This window comes from Ambystoma mexicanum, chromosome 6q (assembly GCF_040938575.1).
Source record: "Ambystoma mexicanum isolate Mex_15411 chromosome 6q, UKY_AmexF1_1, whole genome shotgun sequence".
NCBI lineage: Eukaryota > Metazoa > Chordata > Amphibia > Caudata > Ambystomatidae > Ambystoma > Ambystoma mexicanum.
Genome location: NC_090937.1, coordinates 285,055,616 through 285,071,000, shown reverse-complemented (window position 1 = coordinate 285,071,000; position 15,385 = coordinate 285,055,616). Strand labels below are relative to the sequence as shown.

At 47.6% G+C, this 15,385-nt stretch overlaps 1 protein-coding gene across 2 annotated transcripts in view; it reads left to right on the top strand.

The window, feature by feature from the left end:
* FOCAD (focadhesin) overlaps positions 1-15,385 on the top strand; it is a 2,926,805-nt gene that overhangs the window by 216,189 nt on the left and 2,695,231 nt on the right. For both annotated transcript variants that reach the window (XR_011282193.1, XM_069630760.1), the window contains exon 6: positions 11,878-11,979. Coding sequence is in view for 1 of the 2 variants with exons in the window: in XM_069630760.1 (XP_069486861.1) it covers positions 11,878-11,979 (102 nt within the window). In the remaining variant the exon portion in view is untranslated. The remainder of the gene's footprint in view (positions 1-11,877; positions 11,980-15,385) is intronic.

The following is a 15,385-nucleotide window of genomic DNA, read 5'->3' as shown; positions in this document are numbered from 1 at the left end:
AGTAATGTAGTTTGATGCCTAAATCAGGGTTCTTTTTCCAAGTATGCATGAAATGGAGCCCATATGTTTTTTGGTCTTGAAGTGGAGACTACAGACTGTACATAACCCTCTTCATTTTCGTTCACTAGTATCTCCCAGAGCCATTCATTGAGCGTCGGGGCACCTCTCGATTTCAATTTTAACAGGATGCATTTCTTTGCAATGATACATCTTAGACATTAAAACTCTTAGACTGTTTAAACTATCTACCTTGCCAATGACCCCTAGGAGGTATTTCAGCGGTTGAGGAGTTCACAGGATTGATAGAATAGCAAACAGTGTCTGTGGCACTTGTTTCCAGAAGCAGGCAATTGGTCTGCAGCTCCATACCATGTGGATTGTATCAGCGTCTTCAGTTTGGGAGTATGATGCAGTCTGTTGAAAATCTTATATTGGATCAATCATAGTCTATAGTTCAATGATATGTCCCTGGTTAAAGCGCACATCTTTTGCCATTTGACGTTGTCGATAACTGATCCTGTGTCACGTTCCCATTTTTCTCGAAGTTTATGTTGCAGTGGAGTTCCGATCTGTATTTTGACGTACAGCCTGGCCAGTAAACCTCTCTTGTTGCTGTTATGTATTACTAGTTCCATGCATTCATTGGTTTCTCGTTCTTTCGGATAGAATTACAATTGTCGACTCACAGTAGCCCTCATACGGTAATATTGCAGTGTTCTTATTGGGTTGTCGCCCAGTTTGTCCTTGAATTCATTCAAGTTGACGAATTTGCCCTCCGGAAAGAGGTCACCCAGATGTAGAGTTCTCTCCTGGTTCCATGCGGCTGGATGTCTGGATCCAGCGTAGGAGGAAGGTCCGGGGTATCCCACTGCGGGATATATCTACTGTATGGTTTGGGGATCTTAAGTCTCGTCATTATGTGCCTCCAGGCGTCCAGCGTTGTGCGTAGCAGATCAAACAGGCAGGAGTTGGTCTTATAAGAGCTGATCTAAATAGATTTAATATTGTATGGTGCTGCCGACCATTGTTCTATGACGACATATGCATATTTAGTATCAGATGCAAACCATAGACCGGCGTAATGTGGCAAGTAGTATAATTTCGAAAACGGGGGCTGCTAGTCTGCCACAGTGGTACAGTTCTGTGAGGGATTCCCACTTCACTCTGCCTGTTTTGCCACCCCACACAAACCCCACGGCCAGGCTATGGAGTGTGTCAAAGAACTGATGCCCTGGCCATATCGGGATGGTGTTGAAAAAGTAGAGTAGCTTCGGGACAACAATCATTTTGAGGACCGCTACTCTTCCGATTAGCGGTATCGGGAGCTTGCTCCACAAGATAAGTTTGTGCTCTAGTGTGGACAAGTAGTTTGCGTGGTTATGTTCATGAAGGAGTTTATAGGACCTTGCTACCTGTATTAAGGTGTCGTCTTCATATAATAAAATAATTTGCGGGGGCCCTTGTATGCATATGCCTCTATGACCGTGGAATTCCCAGATCCTGCTTGCAAGGGGTTCGATTGTCAATGCGAATAGGATTGGGGAGAAGGGGCATCCCTGTCTGGTTCCCCTCGCAAGTCTAAAGGTTGCTGAGCGGTTTCGGTTTGTGTGTACTCTAGCCCCTGGGTCATTGTATAGTAGCTTCATGTATTTACTGAAATTACCCCCCATACCCATGCATTGGAGGACGCCAAATAGAAAGTTCCAAGATACAGAGTTGAATGCTTTCTCCGCATCTAAAATCATTGCTGCTGCTGGGAGTTCAGGGTTTATTTGTGCCATAATTCCGAATAGTCGCGTCAAATTTAAAGCTTTTGATCTACCCGGTATAAATCCAGACTGATCAGGGTGTAAAAGGACAGCCATATGGGGTAGCCATCTGTTGGCGAGGGTTTTAATGAAAAGGGTCGGTATGAGGCCAATTAGTTTGCGGGTTTCCCAGGTTTGGCGAACAACGTTATTACGGCCTCAGCGAGGGAGGGTGGAAGCGACCAAGTTACGTACACCTCTTCCCACACCCTAAGGAGTCTTGGGCCAGGATGTCTTTATAAGTCTTGTATAATTCTTTGCCTATACCATCTGGGCCCGGGGCTTTACCTGAAGCTAGGGAGGCTATAGCGTCTAGAATTTCTTCAACTGTAATGGGGCTGTTCAGTTTCGCGCTGGAAACATCGTCCAGCGTGGAGAGACTAGTTTGTGATAAGTACTGGTGAACCTCCTCTACAATAACATCTTTGTTTGAGTAAAGCAATTGATAGTAATCTCTAACCATGTTATTTATTTCTGCGGGCTTAATGGTGGTCTGCCCACTAGGCTTGTTGAGTGCCCCTATAGGTTGCGTATCGCGCTCCCCTTTAATTACTCCAACTAGGAGCCACCCGGGGCGGTCTGCCTCCCCCGTGTCTCCTTGCCTGCACTTTCCTGTTCATGAAACTGGTTTCGCGGTCTGCCAAGTCACAGAATTTTTGTCTATTACCCTTAATTAATCCTCGTATCGACTTATCGTGTGCGTTTCTTGTATTCTTTCTCTAGTTTTTTTAGCTCACCTTTTGTATGTTTAAGCTGAGCTCTAGTGGTCTTTAAGATTCCGGATGTAGAAGCGATCACCGTGCCACGGAGCCATACTTTGAATGTCTTCCAGACTTTGGAGCACTTAGGAACAAAGTTTTTGTTTTTAGCAAAAAAAGTCTCAATGTCTATCCTTAGTATTTCCGCAAGGGAATCAGTTGGGGGCATACGCGATGGGGATCTCGGCACGGTAACTCCGTCTTGTTCTATTTCGAGCAGTATAGGTGAGTGATCGTACCAGGTGCGAGGGAGGATCGTAGAGTTACGTCTACCCACTGTCGAGGACTCCGATATCAGCCATAAGTATATCCGGGAGTGAACATCGTGTACTGTGGAATAATATGTGAACTCTTTAGTATTTGGGTGTTCTGCTCTTCAGATGTCTGTAAGGCTGTATTGAGATAAGATCTGATTCAGCATGTAGGTTGTCTTGGTTTCGTTCCTTAGCTTGGTGCTCGATCTATCCGTTTAGGGATCAAGAATTGCATTAAAGTCGCCATCCCATATGATTGGAATGTTCGGGTTCGGATTCAATAGGGTAGCTATTTTTTCATAAAAATTCAAGTCGTCTGAGTTAGGTCCGTAAGTGTTTACGAGGAGCACTGGGTTATTGTTGAAGGTGCCGGAGACAAGAACGTGCCTGCCCGCAGGGTCAATATTCATAGTTCCTATCTTGAAATCTATACTTTTGTGTATGAGCGTTATCACTCCTCTCGATTGTGAGGAATATTTGGTGTAAAATCCGTTCTTTCCCCATTTGTATGCCATTTGTTTGTGACTTGGCTCCAGTGCGTGGTCTCTTGAAGCATCACAATATTGGGGGCATGACGATCTAGGTACGCTCAGGTCTTCCTTGACTTGATGAGATTGTTCAGTCCTCTCACATTCCAAGAAATCACCTTAACTTGAAGAGTCATACCTCAGTGTTTATGCCTTTATTAATTCTGCTGTGCATTCCTGTTGATGGGATATGCAGGGTTTTGTGTTGGATTGCATGCCCTTTGCCACCACTTTTATAACTTTAGTAACCCACAAACTTCAGGCGTGTGCTCTTCCAGGCCCTCTGGATACTAGCGTTCCCCGGACGTCTTCCCCCTATATGCCCCCCCCCCTCACCATCTGCCCCAACTCGCTGATGTAGCCCATTCAAACTTTTGGTTAACCCCCTGAGGAGGGGGGGGGGGGGACATGCTGTCAGCTTGTCTTCCAGATGACTCGACGTGCAGGGTTCCAGGGTATAAACTAATAATCTCTCTTAACTACCATTGAATGTTGGAGCTTCTTGTGAGCCTAGGTATGAATTCGGCCCTTTCAATCATTTTCATCCAGTTCTTCTTCCCCATTGTTGCGTGGTATATCTGCTTCCTGACGTAGTTGTCTTGCAGAGATTGGGTATTCTTGATTCTACATAGGTCAATGCTTGAGTAGGGTCGTCGAAGAAGTGGGCCTTCCCTTCATGCTGGATTCTCAATTTAGCAGGGAACATTGAGTATGGGATTTTTCGAGCATGGAGAAGCCGCTTCACGTTGTCATATGACCTCATGTATGCCTGTTGCAAAGTCTGGGTATATATGGATTCTGTTGGACTCAAACTGTAATGTGCCACTTTCTCTGGCGAACCTGAGCACCAGGTCCCTGTCTTGGGGGCACTGGAGTGCGGAGGAAGACCAAGTGTGCGGTGTGTTCTCTCCACCAAGAACTGTGGTGAGAACCTTGAGGAATCAAAAAGTGTTTGAAGGAGTTTTTCGATGAAAGTTTCCATAGGTCCTGTAGTTGTCGCCTCAGGGATCCTGAAAAACCGGATGTTGTTCTTTCGGGACCTTGATTCCAAGTCCTTGCATTTTCACCATTTTCTTCAGTTCCATTTGTATGGAGTTCAGTGTACGGTCATGGCGTGCGATGGTATCTTCGGGTCGTGCTAGTGGGCCCCTCGGCCTCGGTGATGCGGCCGCTTTCCTTCTCTATTTTTGCTTTCAGTGATCCTATGTGCCCACAATATCGTCCAGCTTCACATTATGGCTAGGAACCCGTTCTGCATTGTCTGTAGTAGATGATCATCTCTCGAGTTTTCCCTTTTGCCTGATGCCAATGAGCTGCTGGCTGAGGGGATACTTTCTGGGGGCGAGGATCTCGGTCCCGTGAAGCAGTCCATTGGGCAATTCTTTTTGCTGGCACCTTTGGTCATGTTAGCTTCTTGAAGAGTTAGTCGCAAGTATGACTTATTCTAATTTCTTCTAGTGTGTTTTATGGCTTCTCTTTGTAATATAGACACTGATTCACAATTTGGGCTTGTTGTGTTAAGTATTTGGGTCGGCAGCAGTACTTGGTGGTTGTTAAGAGTTATCTTGTTCGTACCGTTTGTGGTGCTCTGGTGTAGTAGAGGCGGGTTCTTTGGCTGAATCAGCGAGCGGTACAACCCCATTGTGACCACGCCCACCTGTATATTAAAATGTGGCTGCCCCTCAGTGGGCTCAGTGTCGACTCTGCCCCTGCACCCTGGTATGAGCCTCCAGCGCTTTATGCTTACTCCGCCATCAGGTCATTCCACAGCGTGGGTATTGGTCAAGTGGCGGAAGGCAGTGTTCGCTATCGAATGGGGCTGTAACCTTATAAGTACCCCGCTGCACAAGGGTTAATGTCCCGCTCTGTAGTTCAGTACCTAAGTGTTGCTTATTTGCTTGGGGTACAGTTGTCTGCTGCCTTGAGATGCCGGGCAGCAGGGTGATTCTGGTTCGCAATGTGCCTTCAGCATGGGTTCCAGAGGCCTAGCTCCCTCGGCATCCAGGGTGTCAGTTCTATTTCATACCTCGTCCTCCTGCCCTGCCGCATCAGGATGGGACTCCCTGTCCTCAGGCGCTGAGATTGATGGCTCGCGTGTTGCCTCTGCGTATGCTGCCAGATTGCCAGCAGTGATTGGGCCCTCCTGGTGGCAAGAGAGGGCAGAGCATGAACGGGCGTGCAGTGGGAATGTTCAGGTGCCCCATATCAAAAAGGGCTGACCGCCTTGTATTCCGTCCGACAGACTGCGTGTGGGCCTAAGTGGCTCGTAGTCCACGTTGTCTCTCAGTGACATACAATGGTGGCGGAGGTAGTAAAGGTATGGCGCAGCACTGCAGCAGAGTGTGTAGGATGTCGAATCTCACCCTCTGCAGCTTCGCCTCCCCGGCTACTGCGTTCACCTTGTGGCGTTAGAGGTGTTCCCCAGTTAGTCGTGCCTCACCATAGATGAGAGCAGTGTGAAGGTTAACGGTTTCCTTTTCCTCCATTATGGCCGACACATTTCCTACTGTAATATAGTTGTTTTTTCAACCGAAACGGGCACGAACCTGTGGGTTGCTTTCCCTGTTCGCCTGTATTGGGCTCCCCCTGTCTGGGGTAGTGGGAGTGCTGCAAGCGGTCGCCGGGCAGCCACAGTGTTGCTGGGCATTCGATGAACGTGCAAGCCCGACCCAACAGCCAGGAACGCACAGAGAGGCAGTCCTTGGGCTGCAGTGTCCGGTGGCTAGGGCCGGGGGCTGCCCATTGTTTTCAAATGGGTTATAGTGGCCAGGGTATGAGTGCCGCCTGACCGTATGATCGTTGATTAGGCACCCTGTGGGTTGTCGCCGCTGCGACAGGGTGAAGAGACCTCAGCGGCCGCCTCTCCGGGCAGGGCCGGAACGAGCTGCATGCTGTCAACCAGAGTCATGCAGTGCCCCAGGTAACAGTCCGGAGGCACCAGGCGATCCGCCGTAGCTGATGTTTCAATGTCAGATTTTAAAAGTATTGTCCGTGCCAGGTCGGTCGAACTGCCAAGCCCAGGCACCAGCGAACTCCGGCACACGGATCAGCACTCGGCGGACCTCCTACGCGGCACCGGGTCCATGTATACCTTGTGATCACAGACTAGTGGTAATGCCCACTCACAGGCCGCACGGGCCGCGCGTCAGCGTCACTCTACAGCCCCAATGTCCTGGAAGTCTATATCGGGCGGCCGCTCCACGGCGAGTCGGGCTGACGCATCCCTCGATGTATCTTCGTTATCCTCGCACCAAGCAGGATGGGATTCTGCCGGTCGTGCACCTGGTCACAATCTTGCACCTCGATTGTGAGCTCTCGTAGTAGACTAGGAGCAGGATATTTTGCTGTAAGGATTTATCTCCTGCACGGAGCTTCACAACTAGGTGGCCATTCCTGTACCTGCTCAACAGCCGGGTTGAAGACTACTTTTACCCACAGTAAGGTGTTCAACTTGTGGAATATACAGAATCTCACGACAACAAGCCATTACATAATTTACTAGAGGCAGACAAATACTGCCTTACCTCACGGATTCCTCTCACTTCCCTGGTCCTTTTCTCCTCCCAGGTGATGCTCCCATAGAACGCCACCCGAAAGGTCAGGATCAGGAAGCATGTGTCTATCCCTGGCAACCTAGGAGGAGACTTTAGGCAGGGGTTTAGTGAGGGGCCATAGGATTCATCACACGCTACCTGATCCAGACCCTGGGGGTGGCTGCCTGAGGGAGAGCCATATGGGGGGGGAGACAACCCTCGGGGGTGGGAAGGAGACTCACTGGCAGGAACATGGTATCTCTTCCAATTCACAGTATGACACCAACCCCTTGAATTCCCAAATCTGTACGGCCTATTGGTATATAGGTCCACTGCATCCACTTCGCACTGATAGTAGGGCTTTTTCCTATACTTTTTGCAAAAGGACTGAGGCGAGGAACAGCACGAGAGCAATGCTGAGCATTGAAGCTGCAGAATTAGACACCCTCTAGTGGTTGGATGGATCCGACTGGTACCGGGACATTTCAAACCCCAGCACTGCAAGGAAGATGGAGATCCACTACGCCCGACGTTGGTCGGGAAGCGAGGAAGAAGCCAGTTGTAGTGGGGAGCAGGAGAACTCCAACCAGCCGTCACGAGAAGCTCAGAGGTCAAAGGTACGCCAAATTGAGGCCTGCAGCAGGAGACACTATGGAGAGGAGTCCAAGGCATAGCAGGTACCGAGAGCGGACGGGACGCCAACAGGAGGAGGAGGTGCCGCAGAAGAGTGCGGAGAACACCACACAAGACCAGTGAGGGGAATTGGGAAACCGGTGCGCTCTGCAGCAGGTATTGCATGCCAAGGAGAGACTATGATATTCACAGAGAGAACCTGAGCAAGGGAGCGGAGACGCAGAGTGCATCACGGGATGAAACAAATTAAAGGGGGGTCGAAGAACCGGTGGCTGAATGAGTCTGACTTTTACATGTGGAGAAAGCCCTGGCAGGAAGTATGCCGGGCAATGAGATAGCGAGCCTGGGACCTGCACCCAATTGCAAATAAAATGTGAGAGTCAAGAAGATGAAAGACAACCTCTTAGGTGTGTGAAATCTATGCGTACCCCATGGACTGGACAACTGCATTTTATTTCTGAAAGCAACCTGTGGCTGTGAACTATAAAGAGCCTGAGAAACTCTGGTAAAGGCACTCCCCCTCCTGAGGATTGTGTAACTTTGATTATTTGTTTATTTTGCACCTTTTGGAACTTTGTGTTGGAACTTTTGAAAAAAGCTAGATGGCCAGTTGAAAGACTATATCCCTTTGCACTTTATTTTGAGGTTAGCATTTAAGGGTCAGGTTAGAATTTTGGACACAAGACGGAGACTCTTTACTTTTAGACATTCTGACACTGACATCCTTTTGTTACGTTGTGGCAGGGAAACTCCTTGTAGCGATAGGATAAGAGAGGTTTTTCTCCAGCCCTTCTTTTTCTTTAATAAAAGTGTATAGCAACCATCACAATGCTCCTTTGTATGAGTCTTACTCCTGATTCCTTACAGCACGCAACCTATCTTCTTAGGTGTTTTTGCCGAGTGGTAGGGCCAGTTTAATCGATAAGTTAGGACCCAGGACTATATTTTTTATTTTGGCTATAGACAAGCACCTTAGTTTAGGTTTTTTTTTAGGAAGGTATCTCCCTTTTACTGGTAGGGTCAGTGATAGTGGTAGGGTCAGTGAGGCATTTTTCCTTTAATTTAAATAAAACTATATTTAAACTTGTCCTCTGGTCTGGGTCCTCCTTCTGGCTTGCCACAATATGCAGTCTGTTATATAAACATACAGGATACAGGCGTATAAAAATCCATTTGCAAGCTACTAGACAGGCATAAGTCACACAACTCTTGAGTTCTCCACATTCACCCGGCACACCAATTCATGCTCACCAAGAGTCAATTATCACTAGCCAATGGCTAGTGGTGAGTGCACATTTTGAGACCTGCAAAATCAACGTTTCTAACGTTGCAACTCTGTCCCATTCCGGTTGTGTTATACAAGCTGGACTCCATGGGCTGCTCTGTCAGAATCGCCGACTATACCCTTACCCATTTAACTTCAAGCTCCTTAAGGGTGCTAGAAAATGCTTTGGGGAGGGATCAATACATGGGCCTGCTTTTTTCTGATTCCCACTCTCCATGCCCAACCACTGGCTGTTTTACTGAAGAATGTCTTAGAATGGCTGTGACCAATCACACCATCGGCTTCACCTGCAATGCGCCTAGCTAATGGACATGAAGACAGTAGGGCCACCGGTGAGTCACCTCCGTGTAAACTCATTGCCGAACTACTGATATATCTACTGAAGGGGAGACCTCCTACTGATGGTCGCTGGGGGTAAATACCACAGTATACATAAAGATGCTTCCAGCAGCAATTGAATTATAAACAACTTATTTACAATTCGAATATAAGTGAGCAATAATGCTGTGTATTATTTAGGATCAAGCAATCTCTGAATCTGTGTCACCATTGCCCAACTGGCAAGACCTGGCCTGGAACAAGAGAAACAAACTGGTTACACAAATTGAAATGGATTGGGCTTTCCCATTCAGGAGCCCAACAGGAAACCCCAACATTACCATGGCAGCAGGTAAAGAATGGGGCAGCTGTGGCAGAGCATGAATTATCAAGAGACTGCCAGGAATAGAGAAAACGTAGGATCCTTCTCCAAACTGTTGTACCACTGGCTTACCGAGTGAAGGGGTGACACCGAAAACAATCAATCACAGTGACCGCATGGCAACGATGGAGGCTTTAAAGTGGGGGTGTTACAAAAGTTCCTCTGAACACTCTCAGATGACAATGTTTGTGCCCTCCCCGTCTTCAACGTGCAAGAGAATAAAACAGACACTCCCCGGACAGGGAATAAGGCAAAGAGAGCAGGCTGTGAGAGTTCAAGGAAAAGTTTATCCAGATCTGAGAGCGCTCTGCAAAATTAATTTTACAGTACATTATATAGGTACAATGACACGTCTAACATATGATGCTACGTTGGACCCGGATTGGACAGCCAGGGTGGTGTCTTAGGTGTGGGCATCATCTCTTCCTCCTGGTTGGTTGTTTGGTTGGCGGGAGGATGGACGTCAGATATCTGTGCTCCGAATGGGTGAAGGTCAGGTCACCGTGAAGCAGAGTGGTCACTATCTAAGCTAATGAATACATTCTAAATAATGCATGCACTAAATAATAATTGTTCAAAAGACTCTCAGTAGTTTATCATGTCACTATACAAATCACACAGGTGTCTATATCATCTATAACATTTGGATTTTACAGGTCACAGGTTGAGGGTCTCGATGATTGTATCTGCTTAGATTCACATGCCCTCTCGCTACCTCCCCGCTCGGGGTGGAAGGAACATAGACGTCTTACTACTTTCTCTCTCTTTATGTACTCGCTCACTATAGCCTTGGGCTCCCTCATGGCAGAAAAAATACAATCGGAGGGACCTCGGCGTGTGAGGGAATTTGGGTACACTACACGTCACGATAGGGATAGTGTTACAGACATGCCTATGCCGACGTCCCCTTTCGGTCCCCGAAAGACGAGATGCAATACTCTGCGGTTACCACTGGATGTCGGACCATATGCACAGCATGTGAATCTAAGCAGATACAATCATCAGAAATGCTATTACAGTAAGTAATGCATGTCATATAGAGGTAGAGGGTAAAGCACTAGTAACGGTACATTGTTGCACTGATTATAGTAGTCTTGGGGTATTGGTCCTGCTGCCGGTTTGTTGGTCCCCACGGGACAGTGCTCATTTGGCCCAATAGTTAGTTAAGCAAGTGGGTTGCAGGAACCACAAGTACCAGGGCACTGGATGTTTTATATTTGTAAACCACATTGGGATGATATGTGGTGCATGATTTATTTTGTCACCTACTACTGTGTCCTCGTGTATTATCATCTAATACACTTAACCATTTGTTTTTTGAAGAACGGTTAAACCTTCGCAGCCTTGATAAAGACCCTGGTTGGATCGAAACACGTCGGCACCATAGATGTTAATAAAACAAGCACTTTAAACCATTCGAGTTGACATAGACTGATCATTTCTTTTGATCCACATAGCAAATCAATTTGGATTAACTACAAATATAAAACATCCAGTGTACTGGTACTTGTGGTTCCCGCAACTCACCTCCCTTATAGATATAGCGGCTCACTTTAGGAGTGAAAGTAAGACTGTGGTGGTGACATGAGGTCCCGAAGTAAAAAGGCTTTGAGCTAACCCTCACCACAGCCCAATGCCTAGCCTTGCTCCTAATCCCACTATAGAATACATTTCAGTTAACTGTGATTTATGGTCGTACAATGCTTTTGTGGGGTTTCTGGTGACTTGATGAACCGGCACTCTGAACTGATTCCACGTTACTTTCCAATTGCATGAATCAAGACTTGTAGCTACTTCTGTTACTTCAATATCTCATCATGTGAGGCACACATCTCAACCTACTATGGAGCTGTTTGTGTGGCTCGGGATCTGTCCATCTTTTTCTTTTTTATGCCATGATCTGCTATTGATGCCTTTTTTCTGTCTTTTTCTTGTTGTATGTGATTGTGGCTTTATATTTAAAATGACAAACGTGCAGCTTTTTGAAGGTAAAATTAGTACAGGAATGTTCAGTGTTGATAATTGCAACCCGCACAACTGCCAGTGTGTGTGCATTGACACTCTGAGCCCTCCTTGTGGACGAAGACCAAAGCAGCTGTTCAACGCTGTGCAGCGCTCTTCTTGAGTATTTGAGTATTCGAGTATTCTTGCTTTGCCAAACCCGCAAGTGGCACAAGGCGTGGGGGTTGAATGGTAAGGATTGTCAGATTTCTCAAAAAGCAGCTGGCATCAGAGGAAGTTCAACCATTGTACAAAGACTGGATGCAGTCCAGTGATTGAGAAATGAAAGGCTCCATGCAAGTGTGCCAATCCACGAGGCTGTCTATTTTTTTGTTCAGCCGTGTTTCATGTACCATGTTTTTTTTCTGTTGTCACTAGGAGCCCGCCTCATCCTTTCATCAGTGTTCTGGAGAACAGACCCGATTGCTGGCCATTTATTCTGCAGCAGATGTCCGCCTTCTTCCATCACAATCCAGAACGGTAAAACATTTTTTTTAAAAAAACGAATACATTATCTATGCCACTGTGATTGCCCTGTTGACTCTTATTTTGGGATCTCATTAACCATCCTTGATTTGCCGCCCGTTGGCAAGGGTTAAATCCATTGCTCGTGCAGGATTATGTGATAGAAAAATAAAAGAGAGTTTAACGTGTCAACTGAGAAAGACGAGCCCAGTAGGTAGAAAAATGAGGGAGGGACATCTGCAGGCGATCCTTCTGTGGCTTTGAGGCAGCTGTACAGAAATGTGGAGGAACAGTAGGCTTACATGTTTTTGTGTGTGTGTGTGTGTGCATTCAATCTCACAAAGTCTTATGCACTTCAACAATTGTATTCCAAACATACCCTAAAAACCAGCAGGGGCAAAACCAACATTTTTAGATTTTGTGTAGTGAATTCCTTATGTTATGCAGGCTGCCCCCTGATGAGAGACCAAGGAGGTGACCTGCATGCCAAATGTACATTGACACCACGTGCTTCTGCTGCATGACAGAGGAGCGAGAAACAAAAGAAGTTAAGCGTGCTTGCACCCACGCCCTGCCCCTCTATCCCCCCAAACCCTCCGGCTCCCCAGCTATCCTCACCGCCCCAGTCCTTGTGTCGCTTAAAGCATAATTTGCAGATTGCAAGAACCGGAGGAGTGGAGAGATGCTACAGAGTTGCTTCCCTGCACTCTCCTTCTCCTCCCCCCTGACCCTGAATACCCAACCACTCTGGCATAGGCAACGGTACCTTTTATGGCTGCCAATCTGAGGCCTCTTAGTGTAGATGGCCCACAGGGGAGTGAGCCCCATAGCAGAAGCCTCACACTTCTACTGCTCTGGCAGACCCTTATTTCTCCTGCTGCTCACCCCCTGTTGTCAAATGAGCAGTGGGAGAAAGCATCCTGGACCACAAAGGGCCGAGGACTGTGGTCTGTAATGAAAAGGCACACAAAATTACCCCCTTGCACTGCAACGAATGTCACATCCATCGCTCTGTGTAGCATTATTAGCATATATTTTATTTTATCACAAATAAGAAAGGCAATATGTACAACATGAGAAAAAGGTACACTGGGCTGTGAATTTGGGTTGGAAGTTGTTGCCAAATGGGCAGGATTTTCTCCGCAATGTCCCATTTCTGTGATCATTTTTCAATGCTTATTCACGCAGGTCATATGCTGTAAATAATATAGGAAAGCCCCCCTGACAAAAGTGTGACATCCAGGAATGGATTGCAAGGGATAAGGCTATAGAAGTGGAAGCATGCACATTTTTTGAGGCAGGGATGAAAAAGAAAATCCTCTTTGTGTCTTGGGACCTGTCTATCTTTCCGTCTTGCGCAATGATCTGCTGTCGATCAGTTTCTTGTTCTTCTATGCAATTGTCCTTCTTTATTTGAAATTACGAACTTGCAATTTTTTGAAGGTCAATTAAATTATAATTTCACTTTATTAACTTATAGGCTATAAAAGGTGACCTAAAGTATTTTTTGTTGTAGGTGACTGTTAAGGCTTGACATTTTAAGTGCAAGAATTGTCAGTGTTGAGAATTGCAAACTGTGCAACTGCCAGTGTGTCCATTGATACTCCCAGCTGTATGAATTATTAATATCATTCTGTTTTTAGTAGTTTAGGATGCTGAGTAGACGAGTGTCCTGTGGTTCTTATAAGTAAGATAAGGCTGTTTCGATCCTGGGCTGAAGATATTAGCATTTGGCCATTGATTATTGTGTTTCGTGGTTTATAGGTTTCTTTGTGGTTATTTCAGCTGAAAACCTAAGTGCCGAAACCTGTATTGGATTCTTGTCCTGGATATACTGTAACTCTGTGGTTACGGTTGCCTTTCTGCTACGTGTCTCGTTCCTCCTGTGCTGTAGCTGCTTTGTCATCCAGTGTCTCCCATGCCCACACCGTCTGAAGTTCCCCTCTGTCCTTGCAGAGCATTACCGCCAACAAAATGTCGAATACGGGTGCCGCATCTTTAGCATCCTCAATGTCCACACCCTTAACTTCCTGCCCAACACGAAGAGAGAGGGTCTGCACATCTAGCAAAGCTCTGATACCCACAGAGCTTCCATCATCAAAATCGGTCTGATGGTGCCCTACATACTCGCACGTCCTGTTCCCTTTCCACCGTCCTTGTGGGTGTCCCCCAGCAGAGCTTCCATCATCAAAATCGGTCTGATGGTGCCCTACATACTCGCACGTCCTGTTCCCTTTCCACCGTCCTTGTGGGTGTCCCCCAGCATGGGGATGGTACCGGTACATTTGATGCAGAAAAATTGAGCTTCTCTTTAAATTTAGCATAGCACGCGCGGGCAAGCTCTGCTGAGGCTTCACCCTCTGGTGTCTCACCTCATTCCCTTTTTTCGCATGGACAGTGTCTGACCTGGCACCCAGTGGGAAACTTAAGCGTTCCGCTTGCTCCCCTTCTTTCTTTTTCAGTCTTATTTAACCTCCCTTCGGTGCCTTGCCTCCCCCGGCGCGTTTCTGCTGCAGGAGTATTCATGAGATGTGCTTCATGCGACCTAGGCACTCTAGCTGTGATGTGTGGTGGCTTGCTGCGCTCGAGTCACGTTGGAGGGAGATATTCCACACATCTCCCCTGGCGCACCTTAAGGACTTTGTCTCCAGGCCCTCTCTTCAGCATGGCTCCTCAGCGCAGCAACTCCTTCCCATGGATTCCCACAGGCAAGGGTTCCTCCGATTTAGGTTCTGGTAGGCCTAAGGCTACCGGCTCCCAAGCCAAGGGCCCGGGGGCTCTTCCAGATGCACCGGGGCAGACCTGAGGTCATCAAGGCTACCAGCTCCCAAGCCTAGGGGCACAGGAGCCCTACAGGGCTGTCCTCAGAAGGGCAATCAAGTTTGTCCTCTTCTTTGCCCCCAAGGGGTAAAGGATCATCAGGTGCCACCTCCAAGAGTCAATCCTCGGTCCGATCCAGCATGACTACCAGCACAGGTGCCGAGGGTGCGCAGCCTACCAGAGCACGTGAGTCAGGGCGTTACGACTATCGGCCATCAAGCCGAAGGATCACCGCCTACTGGAGTGATCTCTGAGGTCAACGCTTGTGCTTCGGAGGCAAGACCCAAGATGTATCCCATGTCTGAGCCCACTCGTGGCTCGGAGCCCTCGCACCCTCCTGCCCAGGGCGTGGCGCAAGGTTCCAAAATGGCAGATAGGCATGTGGCGGAGCCTGCTATACCGGCGGCCATTTGGATTCAACTTAGGGCCCACCCATTCTCTAGCCCATTGAACGCACCTTGCAAGAAGGTTCCAGTCCCCTTCCCTCTGCAAGCGGACAGCAGGTACAGGCATCTGGTCTCCTATGGGGTACATCTACCCATCGCAGCCTTACTGCTACACCCCTCAGGCGCCTCAGCGCTTTCACCAGGAGCGGAGACCC